Source organism: Gracilinanus agilis, chromosome 6 (assembly GCF_016433145.1).
Source record: "Gracilinanus agilis isolate LMUSP501 chromosome 6, AgileGrace, whole genome shotgun sequence".
NCBI lineage: Eukaryota > Metazoa > Chordata > Mammalia > Didelphimorphia > Didelphidae > Gracilinanus > Gracilinanus agilis.
Window position 1 is genome coordinate 105,249,506 of NC_058135.1, and position 14,971 is coordinate 105,264,476.

Below are 14,971 nucleotides of genomic sequence, written 5' to 3' on the forward strand. Positions count from 1 at the left end.
ACTGCTTAGCTTAAAGAGAGAAGGGTGAGGTAGGAGGTAAGCATTTCCTTCCTCCTACAGGGAATGCTTATTCTTTACTGAAAAAATGAATCAAGGCTAATAATAGTTGAGAAAAACTCACTTCAGACTCCCAAGCACCTCTGCTATATTGGTAGGATAGATTAAAACAAAAGTGGTAGTTGTGTCCCTGTCTGCAAAGTTTTTCAATTCAGACTGTCAATTCCATTTAGAGTTACAGCTATCTTCACCTAGAAATGGTCCTGGAAATAATGTGGAATAAACAAGACTTACAGGAATCTCTGAATGTCACCCAATCCATCCCACTGCCTCTAAATAAAATTATAGTTAAATGATCTTACATGTGTAGCTTGCTCCTCAAAATTGCCACCAATTTTCCAAGGTCTGTAACTTGCCTAGAAGTAGAATCATAAAATCTGTCTAACAGCCTTCTACTACAGTCCTTGTTCATGTCTTGAATTATCTTCTGTAGAAACAAAGAATAGTTACTTCCCATGAGGGGGGTTCAAAATCTCATCATATGTAACTGACAAGTTCCAGTATTTCAAAAACTGGAGAAGTTGGCATATGAATCATCCCGCAGCTGGTTCCATTCAATTAGAATTTATTAAGCACCCACAGGGTACATGACACTATATAATATGCTAATTAATCAGATCATTAAAAAAAAACAAGAAGAAGAGAGGCATGTGCCTTATGGAAAAAGAAAAGGAGAAAACTGGTTTAGCTGTTGATTTTTGTTATCGCTTTTATCATTAAAAAATTACTTTTATGTTGATGCTTTTTTTTTTTTTGGTCATGGAATCAAATAATTGTTACAGTTGGAAGGGAAATAGTCATGTAGCACAAACCGTTCCAGGAAATAGCCAGCAAGTGGTTATCACCTAGAGAGAACCCACTGCCTCCTGTGATAACCCTTTCAGCTTTTGGACAGCTCCACTTAAGATTTTTCCTGACAGCAAGCCAAAATTGGGAGTTTTGCAAGTTCCACTCCTTCTTTTGCCTTCTAGAGCCAAGCAGAACAAGATCTATCTCTTCCACAGGATAACCTTGAATACTCTGGAATGTCAACCCCGAGTCTCTTCTTCCCCAGGGTAAAGACCCCCTACTTCCTCCACCCAGTCCCCCTCTAGAACAGACTCAAGGCCATTGAGTATTCCCGGGGTTTCAGTGCCTTCCCTAAACTCTAGTATGTTCTTGCAGAACCGAGTACAGTGGGGCAAAATATTAAAAATGAGTGAAACACTATCTTTTGTCTTTGTATTCCTAACACTTAGCCCATTGCCTGACACACTGCAGATGCTTTGTAAAGGTTAATTGGCTGGAGTTTGTGACTGCATATACCTACACAACAGCTAAAAACATAGTTTGAAAGTGAAAAGAAAGTATTGGTTCTGTTGACATGAGTTTGCCAGACTCTGAAGGAGGAGTTTCAGTTTAGGAAGTGTGTTCATAAGTGAGTGTCCAGAGGGTAGCCAGAATAATGAACCTGGAGTCAACATCATATGAAGATCAGTTGAAGAAAATAAGCCTAATTAACATGGAGAAGAACTGATGGGCTGGGAAGGGGAAGAACTGTTCATAAGAGCCGATGCCCAAAAGAAGAATAAAATTTGCATGGATGGGTAGAATGGATAGAGCTTTGGGCCCGGAGTCAGAAAGACCCTATTTCAAACCTAGCTTCAGACATTTATGAATTATGTGACCCGGGCAAGTCACAAAAGTCCATTTGCCTCAGTTTCCTCATCTGTAAAATGGGGGTAATACTACTTTCAGGGTCGTTGTAAAGATCAAATGAGATAATAATTATAAAGCTCTTAGCATGGTGGCTGGCACATAGCAAGAAGCTATAGAAATGCAAGCTATTATTAGAGGTAGTAATTAAGGGCAGCAAGTAAAAGTTGCAAAGAAGCAAATTGAAGTTTGAAATAAGTGCGGAAAGTCCTAACAATTAGAGCTCTCCCAGAGAGAAATGGAAGCAGTGGGTTCCCACATCCTTGAAGTCCAAAAACCTGATTACTATTTATTTGCCAAGTCTACAACAGACATATATAGACTCTAACAGTTTATACCTTTTGGGTTTTTTGTTTGTTTGTTTTTTGTTAGACTCGAGGACCTCAGATGTGTCTTCTAACTCTGAAATTCTGTGATTCCATCTTTGAACATATACAGGCAGTCAATCTAGTTTACCAATTTGACTCAGCTACAAGCCTGGATTCATTTGTGGCCGGAGCTGATGGACAGGTTGGACTAGGCTCCTCCCAGGACAGAAATCCTACTGTTACCATGGAGACCAACCCTGCTGAGCATTATAATAAATTACAGACAGACCAATTCTACCAGGAAGTCGCCATGTTAGAGTTGCTCTGTGGCCATAGCAGTGCTTGGCTTGTGCTGATAGCACATATCCAAAGCACATACTAGGTGTTCAGTAAATACCTGTTGAATAAATTACCATCCCAGCTAGAAGAGGAAAGCTGTTCTCTCAGAATAGAATCCTCTCATAGTTTCTAAGAGTCAGTGAATCCAATTCATGATGCTTCAGAATCATCCTTCTTACTCATACATCTGGTCACATTCCCAGATTTTAAAAAACCTTTAGTGGTTCCATCTTGCCTCCTGAGTAAAGTTCATAATCCTCCGCCTGGCATTCGAGGCTCTCCATCACTCAATATAGCCTCATATCAGTCCCCTCCACATTCTCAATACTTCATCCAAACCAGGAGACTCTGTCACCCAAGCATGCATCATGCTCTCATGACTTGGCACCTTTATTCAGGTTGTTTTCCTGACTGGCAACATCCTCCCCGCAGAGAAAAATTCGAAGGGAATGGAAAATGAGAAGGGGCTAGATAAATGCCCAGGATGCATTTAAAGGAGATACAAAAGTGTGGAAACATGCCCCTTCATCTTAGAACCCTGGATCAAAGCCTCATTATGGATCAAAGCCTGGATAGTCTTTCAGCTCTCTTCTAAATTTGAGGTGCTCTGTTTATCCTTCATTAGTCTTGATCTATCAGTCACAATAAATAGCAAATATTTATTAAGCAACTTTATTTAATTTTATTTATTTTATAGTTTATTTATTTAGCAAGAATTTAACTAGTCTTGCCTTCAATAAGCTCCCAGTCTATAGGAAGAAATGTATGTATGTGGGTACGTAGATATCCTTTTTATTCATACACACATAATAAATACAAGATAACTTGGTGGAGATGGCAACAGCACCTTTATTACAAATCTGGGTGAATAGAATGATACTGGTTCCCTTGATGGGAATATGGAAGCTCAGAATAGAATTAGGTTTGGGAAGAAAGGTTATGAGTTCTTTTTTGGATATGTTGAATTTGAGATGTTTATTGAATATCTAGTTAAAAACATCTGATAGACCATTGGTAATGAGGAATTAAGAAAAAAGATTACGGCTAGAAGTATAGTCCTGGAAGTCATCTGCATAGAGGTGATAATTAAAAACAGGAAGCAGATGAAAACCTGGAGAATTTAGAGAGAGAAGAGAGCACAGGCCAAAAGTTTGGGATATATCCAATACTAGGGCCATGACATGGATCATGAATTAGCAAAGGAAACTAGAGAGGAACAGTCAGATAGAACAGGAGTGAGTGGTGTGTCTTCTCTGAACTACCCCCCAAAAATCCAGAGAGGAGAAACAATCCAAGAAGAGAAGGTAGTATCAAATGCAGCAAAGGGAGACAAGGATGAGAACTGGAAAAAAGACCATTGGATTTGGCATTTAAAAGACCACTATTGGGCAGGTAGGTGGCTCAGTGGATAGAGATCCTTGCCTGAAGATGGAAGATACTTCCTAGCTGTGTGACCCTGGACAAGTCTCTTAACTTCAGTTGCCTAGCCTGTACCATTCTTCTGCCATGGAGCCTATCCTCACATCAATTCTAAGACAGGAGTTAAGGGGAGAGAGAGAGAGAGACAGAGATAAAGACACACCACTGGTAACCTTGAAGAGATTAGCTTCAGTTGAGGATTAAGGAGAGCTTTAACTGAGAAAGGGATAAGAGACAAGAAGGTCATGATCTAAGAGGGCTAAAGCAGGGCTTTCTAAGGATGAGAAGTTCTGAATGTTTTTTCTAGACAGAAGAAAAGGAATTAATAGAAAGGGTTACTTCTAATGAGCCTGTAGAGTTGTGCCTCAGTACTACAGATTGGAAACTGGTTCAGTTCTTGTATTCATTAATCTACAAAACCATGTGACCAAATCCCATCTCTTTTACAAAATACAATATATTGTGGATGAAATCTGCACCAAACATCTGCACCAAACTAATGGAACAGTACAGCAGGCCAGTGATCTTGTCTCACACTTGGCTTTGTTTTTAATGATTGCCAAATTCAACTAGTTTTTGCCAGTTTTCAAAAGGGTTCTTTTCCCATTCTAAGAAGGTGATAATCAAATAACAAGATCTTTTATGTCATTAAAATCCTTCTCAGTTTAAGAGGCCCCCCTGCTTTTTAAAGGTAGGGGTGCGGGGTTGGGTTTTTTTAATATTAGATTTAATATACTGCTTTTATTGAATATACTCTGACGTACTTTTAAAAGGTTGAGGGGATGGGGGCAAAATGAGAGACTTTCTGCACCATATTATGTTTCCTACTTTTGACAAGCCAGGATATTAAAGCACAGCAGGGTATATTGATTAAATCTGGAAACACCAAAGTCATATGGTGAAAGTAAAATTCACAGCCTATTTATTTGACAGGATCTAAAAAATTATGATTACAATGAATCGATGCCAAAACTAGATGAAAAGAAATAAAACTATGCAGCAAAAGTGATAAGGAGTTTGGAGACAAGCTAAAATAGGAGTAGCAAAAGCTCATTAATTTTATATTGATTAATTTATAAGTGTCGAAAAGGAAGGACTTTTTATTCCATGATAACTAGCAGGGGTTGGCCACCTTTTAAGAGGAAAGAGCCATTTTGAATAATATTCTCAGATAAATAGACCTTTTTTAAAAAGAATCTTTCAGAATCTCTTGAGTTGGAAGGGGCCACAGAGAACATCCAGTACAATCTGTACCCTCTACATATGATTCTCAAGTCTTTGCTTGCAAGACCTGTCTATAGTGAAGAATCCATATCTTCAGAGGAAGCCCAATTTTGCTTTATAGAACTTAAATTATTAAGCTTTTTATTATGAAACTGAATTCTGCCTCTCTGTACCTTTGCCCCCAATCATTCTGCTCTCTGGGGCCAAATAAGACAATCTAATTTCTCTTCTATGTGACTGCCTTTTAAGTACTTTGAGTGATCAGGATCTACTTCTGTACTAGCACCAATTTTGTTCCAGACTAACTATCCCTGGCCTCTTCAACTAATCTTAGATTTGCATGGTCTTGGAGCCTTCACTAACACTGGAGGAAGCTCTCCAGCTCATCAGTGTCCTTCCTAAAATATGGCACCCAGAAGCAAACAATACTCAAGATCTGGTCTGACTAGAGTAGAGTATAGCAGAACCTCCCTTGTCTGAGATAACTTGCCACTCAATGTAATTTAGGATTGGATTAGTTTAGTCTGTGACCTATTTTGACCAATTCTTATGGTTTGCATTGCAAATGTGGAGATGCACTTATCCTCCACTACAGTTTTTTTTTCCCTTCAAGAATACTTTGAACCCAGCCATAAATTCAATATTTTTAGAGTTCAAATGAATATTGGACTTGGAATAAGGAGATGTGGGTGCAAGTCTGGATTTCTCACCCATTCCCTGTGAGACACTGGGAAAGCCACTCTTTATCTACAGAAGATGAAGTTGGTCTCTAACATTTCTTCCTATTCTAAATCCTGTGAACCTGTGAACCTTAGGTAAATCCTGCAATCTCGATTTCTTTTTTTTAAAACCCTTACCTTCAATATTAGAATCAATGCTGTGTATTAGTTCCAAGGCAGAAGAGCGGTAAGGGCTGGGCAATGGGGATAAAATGATTTTCCCAGGGTCACATAGCTAAAAAGTGTTTGAGACCAGATTTGAAGCCAGGACCTCCCACCTCCAGGCCTGATTTTTCTATCCACTGAGCCATCTAGCTGTCCCATTGATTTCAATCTCCTGTCATAAAAACAGGGACAACAGTATTTGCGTTGCTTAAATTTAGTCATTGTGAAGATGAAGAGCATTAATGTAGCGACAGTTGTGTGTAGACCATAAAGTGCTGTACAAAAGTAAAAAGTGTTGTAAAACTGAATCCTAGGCTGATATTTATTCTCATGAAGTTCACCGTTAAGAGATGATGTCAACTGGTAGACATTGTGATTAAAGTGAAATAGGTTCAGAAGTAGTGAAAGTGTCTGACTAAGCATGTGGTGCCCCCTGGATTAAGCAAAAGTCTTCATTCTCTGTTTTTCTCTCACTATACAAAATTTGAAAGGTTCCTATGTCCAGAAATGGACTCGCAATTGAAAATTGTAAGCTATAATCTGGATGATCTGTCGTTCTGCCTAATATCCTCTAAGTACATTCATAGATGACCACGATACCATGCTCCATTCTTTATAGATTTTCATTGAAAATGATTTTGAGTTCTTCAACATTGTTCCTCCAACAAAGAAGCTAGTCCTCCACTTAGGTCCACCTCTGGTACTTCGTCATGGCATAGAGATGAACGCTCACACAATACAAAATCAAGTAGGTTCTACCAAAGTGTAAAGGCTTTGCGTATGGACTTGTGAAATTGATAAGTCTTGTAAGATCCAGCTTACCCAAGTTCAGAAAAGCTTCCTACTCAGTTTTCTAGAATTTTGCATTTGTTCGGTCTTATTAGCTCAGTAAGATTGAGCTCATAAGTCTCAGAGAGGCCTTGAATTGATGGAGGCAGCACCCACATAAGCAAAATCATGGACTCTGAGTATTAAAATATATAGAATCTAGTATAGTAAGAGTTGTGATATAGACCAGAAATGTGAAACACATAGCCAACAGGGCATAACCAGGTTAAAACGCAATTGGGATATATTTAATAAAATAAATAAAAATGCAATAAAATACAGGCAATGGCGATAGGTGCAAGCAAGAATCCTTGTTCACAGTAGAGTGGCCCTGTTTCTAATTGAGTTTGATACCACTGACATGGATCAGATTTTTTAAAAAGATGCTTGATACCCAACATCATAAAGTATTAGAAGTGGGAAAATTCCTAGATCAATCACCTCATTTTACAAGTGAGGAAATTAAGGTCTCCAGAAAGGAAATGGTTATAAATCACAGGGAAGGGAAAGGAATGATTTATTGGCTAATTGATTGTTTTCAATTTCCTCAGATTATATTGAATTGTGCTGGTTGATGCTAAACTATAAAGATGCTTTGGGGAAATAACGATAATAATGTTCTTTCTATTTGTAACCAACCACTGGATGATTTCCTTTAATTTAGATGTCACAGCCTAGGAGCTAGCTGTGGAAGGGACTAGTAAGCTTTTTGTATGACTTGTTGGCACTTCATTTGCATCTATTTCTCTTCTGATTACAGTGGGAGAAACTACAGATGACGACAAGTGAGAGGAGGAAAATAGTCTGCTCTGTCACATTCCACATTATTGCTATCACCTGTGTCGTGTGGTCTTTGTATGTGTTAATAGATCGGACTGCGGAGGAAATCAAGCAAGGGAATGACAACGGTAAGGCAGAGGCTTTCTTCCTCTATTAGTAAAGTCACGTCGTTACGGTTCGGCCATGTCTTACTCTTCAGGACCCCGTGGACCATGGCTGTCCATGGGATTTCCTTAGCAAGCACAGCGGAGTGATTTGTCATTTTCTTTTCCAGTGGATCCTTCTTTCAGACAATCAGAAGCTCAGTGACTTGCCCAAAGTTATGAAGCTAGAAAGTGTCCAAGGCTAGCTTTGGATCTTCCTGACTCCAGATCCAGTGATCCTAACCACTGAGCAATAACTACCTATAATAAATTCATTCACATAATTGTAATGAATGGCTACCCAGGGTCAAAATACGCTTATATTGTACATCTGCAGTCACGATCCCCTAAAGCCATAGCTCATTAGCTCTCACTCCTGATAATCCTTAAAAGCTAAAGGGAAACAAGGACTTCAAAGCAAAAGCATTTCATGAATTGTCATAATAAACAAAGAAGCATTTCTCTCATAGATCCAGGGCACCCTCTCCCACAAATAGAGTCTATCAAAGGGAAGATTTGGACTTTCTTAGAGAATACAAGTGGAGGAACAAAAATATAAAGAACTCATAACCAAGGTACATGAACAAAAGAGTAAATCATGGCGCCAAAGATGCTAGGTTACTGATGTTTTCTGGTGATTATTTCTTCCTCTTCTTTCCTCAAACCTCTCACACTACTTTCTCTCCCCATCCTCTCAGCAGAGGACTTTATTTTGTACTTTAATAAGATAATTAGAGGCCATTCTCCATGAGCTCCCTTATTTTCCCTATTCCACGGTTTTTAATTATTCTTTTTTATTCTTTTTTAAACCGTTACCTTCCATCTTAGAATCAATACTGCATTTTCATTCCAAGGCAGAAGAGCAGTAAAGACTAGGCAATGGTGGTTAAATGACTTGCCCTGGGACATACAGCTAGAAAATGTTTGAAGTCAGATTTGAACCCAGTATCTCCCATCTCTAGGCCTGGCTCTAAATCCACTTAACCTCCTAGCTGTTTTAAAACTCTTTAACATCTTTCCTGTTTTGTTTTGTTTTTTTCTTTACTCCAATCTCTAATGAAGTGGGTCTTCTCATCAAGCCAGACTTCTACTTCTAACTTTGACTCCTTTCTTTCCTATCTCTTCCATTCAAGTTCAGTCATCTGCATTCTCATCTTTAGTCTCTTCCTCTCTACTTCCCCACTGATTAGATACATAACTAACCCTCCTTCATGCTCACTACAACCTACCATCATCAGTATTATTTGTTATCTTTCCCTTTCTTAGTCAAATTCCTTAAAAAAAAAAAAAAGCTGTTTATACTTGTCATTACATCACTTCCTCTTGCAAATGGTCTCAATATTATCATCCCTCCAAAATTATCAGTGATCTCTTAATTTCTAAAACCAATGATCTCTTCCCAATCCTCATCCATTTTGATTTTTTTAAGAACCCTTACCTTCCATCTTAGAATTGATATTGTGTATTGGTTCTAAGGCAAAGAGCAGTAAAGGCTAGACAATGGGGGTCAAGTGACTTGCCCAAGGTCACACAGCTGGGAAGTGTCTGAGGCCAGATTTGAACCTAGGACCTCCTGTCTCTAGGCTTGGCTCTCAATCCGCTGAGCCACCCAGCTGCCCTCCATCTTGATTTTTCCATAGCATTTGACATCATTGACCACCCTCTTTTCCTGTGTACTCTCTCCTTTCTGGGCTTTTGCGACATTTTTTTGCTCTACTCATCCTCCATATCCTGTCCCTAAATGTAAGTGTACCTCAAAGATCATTCCAAGATCATCCTCTTCTCTTTACCCTCTAAATGAACCTCCCATTGTTTCAATTGCCACCTTTATGTAGCTCAGTCTCAGATATTTAAAACCATCCCTAGTCTCTCCTGAGGTCCATTTTACCATAATTCAAGCTCAACATTTCCAAAACAGAATTCATCTTTTCCTATCAAATCCATCCCTCCTCTCAACTTCCTTTTCTGCCGAGGGTACCATCATCTCTCCAGTCTACTGGGTTTAAAACTTTGACACTGCCTTGGACTCCCCACTCTACTGCAACACATTGAATCAGTTGCCAAGTCTTACTGATTGTACCTCCACATTCCCTTATCCATCCCCTCCTCTCCTCTCACATGGCCACCACCCCAGTCGTCACCACCCCTTGTCGGCTCTAATCTGTTCTGTGCAACAGCTTCTTAATTGCTCCTCCAGTCTGAAGTCTCTTTCTCTATCTCCACAGCCATCTTCCCGAGTGATTTTCACAAGGTCAGGTTTGACTGTGTTTCTTCTTTGCTCAGTAAAATGCAATGGCTTCCTAGGACTTCTTTGAACAAATACAATTTCCTCTGGCATGTAAAAATCGTAACAATCTGGCTCCCACATTTAAGGCTTATTATACATTTTCTCTACCTCAGTCTGTGTTCCAATCAAAGTAGTCTTTTCACTATTCCTCACACACGAAATTGTATTTCTCATCTTTGTGTCTTTGTAAAGGTTGTCCCTTTTGCCCGAGAATGCAATCCCTTTTGCCTCTGGGAATCACCAATTTCTTTTAAAGTCCAGCTCAAATGCCACCTTCATCTCATTTCCTGATTCCCCTAGCTGCTAAGTGTTTTATCCCCCTCAAATTGTCTAGCTTTACTTTGTAATATATTTATGTGCTTATGTTTTATCCCCTTACAGAATGTAAGTGCCTTGAAGGTCAGACTTGTCCCAAAGCCAAGGTCATAGTCTCATACCTGCAGAATCACACTCCTCCTCCTTCCTCTGCAGGCATGACTCACCCACAGCTTCCAAGGGTCTTTTTTGTGTTCCTTTACTTCTGGAAAAGAACTAGAAATGGAATCACGGTATAACTTGGGCCCTACTTGACTGCCCATCTTACCTGTTCCCAGTTTTAGCTTTGGGAAAAACGTTGAACTTGGAGTAAAAGAACTTGGAGTCAAATCTTGCTACTTAAAAAGTTCAGTGACCTTGGGTTCTAACCTCACTATCATCTTATGCAAAATGAGGGGTTTGGGCTGGATTTCTGGGACTAGATCCAACAAATGTTCAAATGACCATAATACTAGCATTTTGAAGGCATCTGTCACTTAATCCTCATAACAACCACCCTGGGAGACAGGTTGGTGCTACCATTTTACAGATAAGGCAACTGAGCCGTAGATTCGTTAAGTGATTTGCCTGGGTCCGAGTATTTAGTCATTTTATTAGGTATATTAGAGCTCCTTATTTTTCTAGTCTACTCCAGCCTCCTCCAGCCTCCTCCAATATGAACCCCACCCCCTGGAATATTAAACTCAAAAGACAGACAAATGGGAATAACCAGAGATGGAATTTGAACCCAGATCCTCTGACTCCTGCATTATTTATGCTATACTATGTTGTGGGGCTTCTCTGGTGCTCATTTTAAAGAACAAATCTGTTAAAGCCATATTATTTTTTAAATGCAAGAAAGGCATAACCCAGTAGCTCTTCCATTATTACCTTTCGGGCTATTCTTATATAACCTGATGGAGTGTTTCAATTCCATATTTCCTCACTGCAGCTGCATGGAAATTAGAAAAACTGAAACTGTACCAGCACTTGGGAAGTTCTGCACTTTTTTTTAAAAAAAGCTTGTAATAAACTGCCACCCAGAGAGAGAAGAGGGAGCCATGTTCGGAACAGAGCTAGAAAAGGCTTCTATAAAACATTCAGTTTGCATTTGTTCCTGAAGGTGCTCCCTAGCATAGAGCCAAGATGGACTCCTCTTGATTTCCCAAGCCTGCTTTTGCTGCAGAATCCAACAAGGAATACAAATTAATGGGGTAGACAAGGTTGGGTGAGTCCAAAAGCCAAAATTTTCCAAAGAATTCTATGGTGAGACATTTCTACATATATCCCAAATCATAATGTCTAATGATGAAAAGATATTAACTCCATTCTTCCCCCCCCCCCAAAAAAAAAAAAAAGACTTTTGCTGTTGAGCTTATTTATCTCTCTTGTTTTGCTGCAGTAAAGAAAAAAAAAAATAGCAGAATCTGCCCTCTTGGTGGCAGCAACGCATGCTAGCTGGTATCCTAGGCATTCAAAAAAAAAATCTTATTGACGTTAGTTCTGTGTGAATGAAAGTGGCTCCTTTCAGAGCTGAAGGCTCTGACAGCAGCATTTTATAAGTGCTAGTGAGCTCTTATCATTTTCTGAACAAAATGAACCTTTCCAATCTCGCCACATGAACTTTAGGTATAGACAGGGACAAAAATCCTTCATTAGCCTCTAGATCCAGGAGAGCCTGAAGTCATCAGCCCCAAGTTTCCAATCCTGCCTCAACCACTTGCCAGTGAGGTTTTTAAAACCTGGGTTTTTTCATCGGTAAAATGAGGTCCTGTTAGCTAAGCTTTTAACATGAGAGCCTTATTACATATAAAATGATGTGGGACATGAATTTAGACCATGATTTCCAAACTGCTCCTTGTAGATGTCCGTAAATGTTTTGTTTTTGTTCAGAGGGCCTGGATTACCTACTTGCTGGTGAACCAGCCATCTTGGAACCCATTCCTGCTAGATGCTTTCCCTACTCCATCTCTGCTGCAAGATCTTGTCTCCAAGGGCCATGGAGTTTTGAGAATACCAAAAAAGCTCCATGAAAGGAGAAGGGAAAAGGGAAGTGAGCATTTTACCTCTGCACAATCCATGAGCCAGAAGCCCTCTGGTTTACTGGTCTATTTACTGACTAAAGAGAAGCCTGGCCAAGGGCAGATCCAACAAGACCAAAGAGAATAATGTCGTTCTTAGAACCTGAATCTAGTCGAGCCCATTGCACTGATTCAGTGGCAACTTCTCTCACCATAGTTAGTGAGGCTACCAGTAGCCCCCCCCCCCCCCCCCCCCCATGTTTAATTTTCTACTCCAACCAAGGATGAGAAAAGGGTAGAGAAGAAGACTATCTTCTGGAGGGTTTTCTCCTGAATAAAGGTAAGAAAGAGGAGCTCACTACATGTGTGTACTTAGTATCTATATCTAGAATAAAATGGAAGCTCCTTAAGGGCAGGGATGATGTCACTTTTTTCATCTCTGTATTCCCAGGGCTTAGCAATGGCCCTTGCACATTGTAGGCAAATAAAATGCCTGAATGTTTCTCAAATTTAAGTGAACTGAATTAGGCTATCATCTTTAAGGTAGCATTGGAGACTATAGGTCACCTCCTTCTGGATTTTCCTTCTTAGTCTGATTTCTGAAACATCACCCATTCCCCCTATCTTTTCTGTGGCTACTTTGCCAAATCCTTCTTCCTTCTCCCAGTCCTTTAAATAGGTTCCTCTACATTGTCCTCAGCCCTCTCTTCTTGGTTGGTCACTCTCTTCCTCTCATTCACTTCAGCAATCACTCCTTTGCATGTAATTTTCACATTTTTATCTCCCACCTGGTATCTCTGTTGAGCTTTCTCACTGTGCCTCTCCAGCTACCTGTTGGCTTTGCCTCTCATCAGCAACTTAAATACAGTCTTCTCTAAAACTGAACTTCTTATATTTTCCCCAAAGACTACTTCTCCTTCTCTCTGTCTTCATATTTATAGTAGGCAGTAATAGACATAATTCATTCTCTCAGTCTCTTATTTCTTTTGACTCCTCTTTTCTTCTTTCTTTCCATAAAGAACCAAGGCAGCTTAGCATAGTAATGGGTAAAGTGCTGAATCTGGAGTCAAGACTTGAAGATCTCAGATTCTACCTTGCTGTGTGATCCAGGACAAATCATTTAAATTCTCAATCTGTTTCCTCATCTCTAAAATTAGGATGATAAAGGATCTATTCCAGAGTTATTGAGGATTAAAAGAGTAATATACGTGAAGCCCTTTGCAAACACCTTAAAGAGCAATATAAATGTCATTATCATTTCAACATCTCTTTTCTGTTCCTTCTTCTCTTATTCAGCAGAGACTGCAAGGCCACTCATTCCCACTCATTTCAACTATTGCAGTATCAATCAGTACAACTAAAGTAGTCGTTGAAGTTTTAGCTTGAATTATATTCTTTTAAAAGAATTTTGTTGTTGTTATAGTGAAGTTAGGTCTTCCTCCTTTCCCTATTAGAGAAGTCATCATTCCACAAAAAGATAACATGAATATAAAAACAATGTCTTGCTTTTTTCTGTTGATCAGTTCTTTCTCTGGAGGAAGACATACACAAACCATTCATTTGACAATATGTCTATTGCTCTGTATAATGTTCTTTCAACAAGCAATTTATCGAACACTAGCTTGCTGAAGTCATTTACCCCAATTCTATTCCCCTGATCCTCCCTTCTTTCTCTTAGCCAGTACCCATATTGTTTTGATGACTGCTGCTTTATAGTATAGTTTAATATCTGGTACTGCTAGGCCCCCTTCCTTCACATTTTTTTTTCATTATTTCCCTTGATATTCTTGATCTTTTGTCCTTCCAGATGAACTTTGTTATATTTTTCTTCTAATTCCATAAAAAAGTTTTTTGGTAGTTTGATAGGTATGGCACTGAATAAGTAAATTAATTTGGGTAGAATGGTCATCTTTATTATGTTAGCTCGTCCTACTCATGAGCAGTTAGTTTTTCCAATTATTTAGATCTAGTTTTAATTGTGTGACAAGTGTTTTGTAATTGTGTTCCTATAGTTCCTGTGTTTGTCTTGGCAGACCGATTCCTAAATATTTTATATTGTCTAGAATGGTTTTAAATGGTGTTTCTCTTTCTAAATCTTGCTGCTGAGTTTTGTTGGAAATATATAGAAATGCTGATGATTTATGTGAGTTTATCTTGTACCCTGCAACTTTGCTAAAGTTCAACAAGCATTACCTACTACTATGTGGCGGGCTTGTTCTATTAGCTACTTGCCTAACAAGTCTTCTCACTTGTCCTTCAGGTTACTCTTCCTTTATCATAGATCTGGGAAGGGCCATGTCATTTTAATGACCAGTTTAAATTGATTCTAATTATCAGTTCAGTCCAAACTTTTAACTTAGAATTCAAGGCTACAAAATGGCACCAGCCTACCTTCCCAGCCTTTTCTCAGTTTTCCCTGCCAAAGGGTCCAGGAAACACTATGCTTTCCCCATGGCACCCTTAGGTGTTAAACTATCCTAGTTGATGACCCTCCTAATCTGGGACATGAAATCATATCATCACAACTGTTGGTTCCAGAAAGCTGTCTTCATTGCTTACCTTATTGTTCTAATCACTATTCCTATGATGTCTCAGACCAAAACACTTTCTCAGTCTACTCTCCCATATATAAGGGAGTCTCTTTCCCATTAGAAAGCAAACTCTTGGGGCTGCTAGATAGTGCAGTGGATAA

At 39.2% G+C, this 14,971-nt stretch overlaps 1 protein-coding gene across 2 annotated transcripts in view; it reads left to right on the plus strand.

The window, feature by feature from the left end:
• MARCHF1 (membrane associated ring-CH-type finger 1) overlaps positions 1–14,971 on the plus strand; it is a 414,802-nt gene that overhangs the window by 385,695 nt on the left and 14,136 nt on the right. For both annotated transcript variants that reach the window (XM_044681554.1, XM_044681555.1), the window contains one exon: positions 7,515–7,662. In XM_044681554.1, coding sequence (XP_044537489.1) covers positions 7,515–7,662 — 148 coding nt within the window. The remainder of the gene's footprint in view (positions 1–7,514; positions 7,663–14,971) is intronic.